The sequence below is a fragment of the Vombatus ursinus genome, unplaced genomic scaffold (assembly GCF_900497805.2).
Source record: "Vombatus ursinus unplaced genomic scaffold, bare-nosed wombat genome assembly UNPS02014779.1, whole genome shotgun sequence".
NCBI lineage: Eukaryota > Metazoa > Chordata > Mammalia > Diprotodontia > Vombatidae > Vombatus > Vombatus ursinus.
In genome coordinates, this window is record NW_020954557.1 from 26,696,122 (window position 1) to 26,702,738 (window position 6,617).

The 6,617-nt window shown below is 35.6% G+C and overlaps 1 protein-coding gene across 1 annotated transcript in view; it reads right to left on the reverse strand.

Annotated features, from left to right (window-relative positions):
- The window catches only part of ITGAV (integrin subunit alpha V), a 101,250-nt gene that overhangs the window by 11,023 nt on the left and 83,610 nt on the right, over window positions 1-6,617 (reverse strand). The window contains exons 19-22 of the mRNA XM_027865934.1: window positions 5,942-6,009; window positions 5,061-5,208; window positions 4,472-4,564; window positions 159-238 (exon numbers count right to left, since the gene is read on the reverse strand). Of these exons, the coding sequence (XP_027721735.1) occupies window positions 159-238; window positions 4,472-4,564; window positions 5,061-5,208; window positions 5,942-6,009 (389 nt within the window). The remainder of the gene's footprint in view (window positions 1-158; window positions 239-4,471; window positions 4,565-5,060; window positions 5,209-5,941; window positions 6,010-6,617) is intronic.

Sequence of the window (6,617 nt, forward strand, 5' to 3'; positions counted from 1 at the left end):
TACATATTATTTTCAAGAATGTTAAAACCTAAATAATATAATGCCTATATTCTCATTTTGTACAAAACTAAACATGCCAGATTTAGTGATTTTTAATCATATGTCTTCTGTGAAATTATTAGGTAAATAGGAAGAAGCTGTTATTCTTATTTTCATACCTCTGGATCTGTAAATCAAACTTCACAGAAGTATCTATCTCTGACTGCTGGTGCACACTGAAACGAAGACCAGCTAAAAGCTAGGGAGGGGAAAAAGGACAGGATATTAAGATGAGCTAGCACCTAATTAGTAAGAATTCCTACCTCATTTTTTTTAAATTTAAGCTATTAACCAACTCAAATTTTTTAAAAAATGTGACAATGTGTTTGTTGAAAAAAAGGTCCCCATTTACTATTCCCCCCATAAAAATCTCCCTAATAACAAAGAAAAACAAACCAAACTGACAAACACAACAGTTTTCTTGCAGTGTGTGCCAAATTCAACCCCACCTACTCAATATCTGAATTTGAAAATAAGGTTACTTTTGAACCTACAATAATGTTCAAAGATATTCTCTTTTTTAAATTGATATATGTTATTTTCTCACCACGATATATATTTCTGCTTGGAGGAAACATGGAAGGATTTATAACATTTGATGTTCTACCTTCAATGGTTCTAGGTTTTACCACTGCGGGCACTCCCTCCATCACTTCAGATTATAACCCATTCATACCTGCAAATCCTATTCAAGCCTTGCCCAATTTCTCCCACAGCTTCTTTATGCTACTCCATAGAGGCTTTCTTCAACATCTTTTTAACACTATGAGTGCCAGTGCAATCAATCATAAACATTTATTAAGTGCCTATTGTGTAACAAGCACTGTGTTAAGCATTACAGCTCTTGAGCCACCCATCTACTGTTATCACTCACTTGTTACATGAACATCTCACTTTCTGTTTTGATTTTTATTTCTTGAATGATAGTCTTTACTAAGAATGATATTCTTCTTGAATATAAGTAAATAGGTCATTATTGGCAATTGGCTGTAACCTATTCACCCACAAATTTCTCCACTAAAGTTTCGGTCACTTGTAACTTTGATTCTTAGAGAGAGAGGTGTTCCAAAGAGTCACAATGATAAATGCATCCACAGAGTAGGTCAGTAGATAAATAATTGAGCTATTTGTTGATAAATGAAAGTATCTATTAGGTGCTTACTATGAATCAGTTGTTGTGCTAAGCACCGGGTCTTCAAAGAACTCACATTTTAATGAGCTAGAAAACATGCGAACAACTATTTAGATACAAAATACATAGAGTGACTATGGAAGGTAATATGGAGGCACTGGCTAGGTATGGGAAAGAGGGAGGAACCTGGAAAGAAGTGCACCTCGTGCAAGGAAGTAGGAACCTCGTGCAAGAAGTAGGATTTGGGCTGAGTCTTGAAGGAGGCCAGGAAGGTCAGGAGGCAAAGATGATGGGGGAAAGGTGTTCCAGCCTTGGAGAACAGCCATTTAAAGGCGTGGAGGGAAAGATGGAGTGTTATGTGCATGGATTAGCAAGCAGTCTAGTACTGCTAGATTGTAGAGTTCATGGGAGAAAGATTAAAATGGTAGGAAGGTATAGGTTGAGAAGGATTTTAAAAGCCAAAAAGGATTTTACATTTCATCCTGGAAGTAATAAGAAGCCACTAGAGTTTATTGAACAGGGAGATAACATGGTTAGAGTTGAGCTTTAGTAAGAACACTTTGGCAACAAAATGGAAGATGAATCGGAATGGGATGAAAACTTGAAGCAGGGATTGCTTGCAGAATTGACTGCAACAGACTAGGTGTGAGGGAATGAAGGCCTGTACCAAAGCAATAATTAATGTGAGTAAAGGGACATACTGGAGAGTGGCTGTGAAGGTTAAAACAAACAAAACAACAACAACAACACACACACACACACACACACACACACACACACACACACACACACAAACAAACAAAACCCAAGATTCAGGATCAGATTATATGTGTGGAGTGAGTCTAAGCAGTCAAAGATGACGACCAAGTTTGTAAGATAACTGTTTAATGACTATGTGATTATTGATGCTAAATAAAGAAATGAAGTTACCTATCACTCCCAGGGTTAATCTGTCATGGAGGATGTCATGTGAACAGTACAAATGAAAAAGGATTTCCTAAAAGATAGTCTTCGAGATGCTTCCGTTTCCAGATCAAGTTCTTGAATATTACAGGGACTTATAAATGCAGTCCGTGTTTACTCAAAACATATTGGCCTAAGAATCCATGAAGGACAATTAACTATGAAAAATACTTCCAATCCAAACTAAGACATGTGGCTAAAACATCAATCTATTGAGTTAGTACCTCAGTTGATGTATCTGGGATAGGCACTACAAATGGACTGTAGATCAGACTCAGAATTGAATAGGAAGGAGAAAGAGCTGGAATGCACTTAAAAAACTGTGCTTTTAATGATCCCAAGCTGTTCTCTGGCATAAAAAACCTATTCTTGTAACAAAAATGTTCTCCTGATCATGCTGTATGCTATATCATAACAGGCCTATTCCTCAAATTACCAAAACCTGAGATTCACTAGATCGAACAACAGAGGAACAGCAAAATACATAAACACTTTTTTCTCTATCTTAGTCATGCTACAATGAGATTCACAAAGCAATTACTTTTTAAAGGATTGAAATAAAATATGAAAGTATATCTTTTATTCCTTCATGCCCCAGGGTCATGAACTAAACCAGACTCTCACTGGTCTTTTGTCCTGAAACTAGTAAAGCGTCTCCTTTGGGCATTCACAACATGGGATAAAGAAAAGTGCATCCAGTTTGGAGAAAGGAGACCTGGATTCTAGTTCTGGCTTGTCTCTAACTTGCTACATGTTCTTGTACAAGTCTTTTCTCTTTTCTGGGCTTCAGTTTCTTTATATTTATCATAAGGGGATTGAACTAAATGATCTCCACTCTAATATTCTATGCATCTACATACCAAAATAAAATGATACACATTCAAGGGGTACAAAAAAGAAACATGACATCCCCACAACCAAGATCTACTAATATTTGTTAGAATAAGTTTTGGGAGACACACCTTAACTCAAAAGTTTTACCCTCTCCCCATTACAGTGGAGTAAAGCAAGCAAAGAAAGAGGAATGCATAAGTAATTACCTTAGCCAGGCATGGTGCTAAGCGCTGGGATACAAATACAATAAAAAAAAAAATTCCTGCCCTAAAGGAGCTTACATTCCAATATGAGAAGACAACATACAAAGGTGACCTGAATGGGGTCTGGGAAGGGGGAGGATATGAAGACACTGGTCTGAAGCTTCAAGTCAAGTTTTCAAGTTAAAAGCTGGAAATCAGGAGCAGAGCCAGGAAAGGGGCAGAAAGAAGGAAGGTTCCAAGGGGAACTTACCAGTGGGAGAAGTGGGGCAGGCAAAGGTAGCAGAATTCTCAAGTGTAAATGGTGGCATGCCTAATTCTGGTCTTAAATAAGCAAAACTTAGCCAATAAAAATGATGGAAATAATAACTTAGCTAAATAAACAATTATGTATTTGCATATGTGAATGCTTGAGGAATCTTTGATTGAATTGGCATAAGAATTGCTTTTATTTATGCATATTACAACCCACTGGAGATCCCTGAGACATGTAAGGGTTAAATGATTTTTTTCCAGGCTCATACTGCTACCAAATATCAGGTTTAGGACTTGAAACTGGCACCTCAGAGACTTACTAGCTAGGCAATAGCACACTTCATTTTCATTTTCCATTTTTATTTCCATCAGCTGCTCTACTTGGTTTCTACTCCAAGAACATCATTGCCTTCTCCAGGATAAGCCCATCACCTAATCATCATGGAGATCGATCTTCTTCTGATACTCAATACCTATTCAGCACCCTCAGCTGCCTCTCCAATCTGACTGGAGGGCTGGGGAGAACTCCTCCCAAAGCCTTCCTTTATAGAGAGCCCAAAATTTTCCAGCTACATTCTTTATTTTCTTTTTTTTTAAATATTTATTCATTTGTTTATTTTAAGCAATTGGGGTTAACTGACTTACCCAGGGTCACACAGCTAGTAAGTGTCAAGTGTTTGGTCTGAGGCCGGATTTGAACTCAGGTCCTCCTGACTTCAGGGCCAGTGTTCTATCTACTGCCCCACCTCGCTGCCCCTACATTCTTTATTTTCTATTATATTCTATGCCTGGTTTCAAACCCACCACCCCTCCCAAGTGCTTAGTACAGTGCCTGGAACGTAGTAGGCACTTAACAAATCTTTACTGACTACTATTGATAGATTCCAAGACCCTATCTACTATGCCAAGTTACTTTTCCAGGCCTCTGAGGCATTCAGAAAATATTTCACTTGTCGGCAACTGTGGTATTGACAAAAACACCCTGTTCCCTCTTCAGGAAAAAGAAATAATAAACTGAATTTAATGCAATTTAACTCAGTTATCTTACTTTAGTTCCAGCCTTCATGGGATTTCCAAGGTCACATACCACCTGGCGTGTTTGATTCTCTGTCTTAAATGCACAGGACAGCCTTGATAAAGTCTACAATAAGACAAAGCCAAAATATTCAACATAAGCATAGACCACAGAGTTGTAAAGTTCTTCGAAGAAACTTTACATTTAAATATTAAAGTTTTTAACTACTTATCAAGTTAATATTTAATGAAAAAGATTAATATATATATTCCTACTACACATGAATAGAATATTATAACTCTAAGGTCATCAGGAAATTCAGAAACATTTATTTAACTATTAACATACAGTTTGATGGAAAAGCTTGCATGGTTCAGAAATTGAGTTAAGAGGTCAAGTGCTTCTGCAATATGTCAAAAATTGCAAATCATTTCAGTATTGCAGAGTGCTGGGCTTGAAGATAGTTATAATAGATAAGACTCTTGACTGTCTAGAAATATGTCCATGAGTAAAATAGGTATGGTTGCTCTGTAATTGCATTGTGAGCATAACTCATAAATGTTAATCGGGCTTATCAGTGCATTTCAATTATCAGAAAAGAGTTCTTGATTTAGAAACTTACTTCACTGTTACGGACACCACCAATGAAATCTGCCTGAGGTGGAATGGACACAATGAGTTCAGCCTCATAGGCTCCTTCCCCTAGATTCTGGGCATTAACAATCAGTGTCAGAGGGTTGTCATCACCAATATAGATCTTCTTTTGATCACTAGAAATGAATACAAATCCAGACAGTAAATGAGAAGAGCATGGCAAAACCAAGAGACAGGTGCATGGAGTAATAATTTCAAAAATTATTTGAGAAGGCTTAAGAATATTTTACCATTCAGTAGAACATTGGCATTATATTCTGAGTAGAAATATTAGCACTTTTTCCTCTGATGAAATAAAATATCAAATAAAATACTGGTAAATTTCCTCCTATGAGACTTTTATTAATAACTCCTGTTATCTTATGTTCAAAAGCTAACTCCTAACTTAATCTTCCACTTAAAAATGCATCATATGATACATACATTATCCCTCTTGTTTTTAGTAGATCACATAATATTTTAATTATGTCACCAAAGTGAGGGGAAAGGGGATTATGTTTATTTTTTTTATCCAGGATTGGGCAATCAATCACACATATAGTTAAGTGATCACACACTTTATCAGTGAACTTATAAACTACTTCAAATAAATTAAATACTTTCTCTAACTCAAGTGGTAAGAGAATTTTGATTTTTTTTTGGAAGCTTAAACTATTTTTATCTGTGAATCTCTAAAATAATGATAACAATTACTTCACATAGGCATATTAGTTATTTATTATCTCTGGTTTATTAAGTTCATGGAACTCTCAAATCATAAAGAAGAAAAATAATCTTATCAAAATTACTTCTTAAGAAATAGTTTCACGGTATTTATTGGTCATGTATTTACATAGCTGTAAAACTTACCTATGTACAGACACTTCCAGTTTGGGTTTGCAGACATTGTCTTCACCACAGTCCAATAGAATGTGAGCCTAAAAAATAATAATATTCAATCTATATATGCAAACAATTGTCACTATTTGTATCCTCCTCTGGTATGTCATCATACCAGGCAAGTTTGGGTAATCTAGGCTACCTACAAAATAAAGTGCTACAAGTAGAAAGGGACAGAAATATTTGATGAGGAAATAAATAATAAATTATTCCAAAATTATCCAAAATATCTCTTGAAAAGCTTTTAAATAACCATAAAAATCACAGAAGAAAAAACCCTTCCAAGTGGCAGCACCTACATATGATAAACATGCTTATACTATTGAATAAAAAGATTTTGGGAAGCACTTATAAAAGCCAAATAATTATCAAAAAGTTTCCTTCTCTCAATCCCTTCTATATCAAGTGTTTTCCTTATTTCATTCACAATTCATATGTTTCCTTTAACCATTATCCTTTTTCTCTTTTGATTAAATTTTCTTTTTTTATTGTAAACTTAATCATCCACAAACACAAACATTTCAATACACAAATGTGAACTAGAAAAAAGCTTGTAAGAAACTGAATTGCTCTTATATATAGTTTGTTTCTCAAGGAATACACACACACACACACACACACACACACACACACACACACACACACA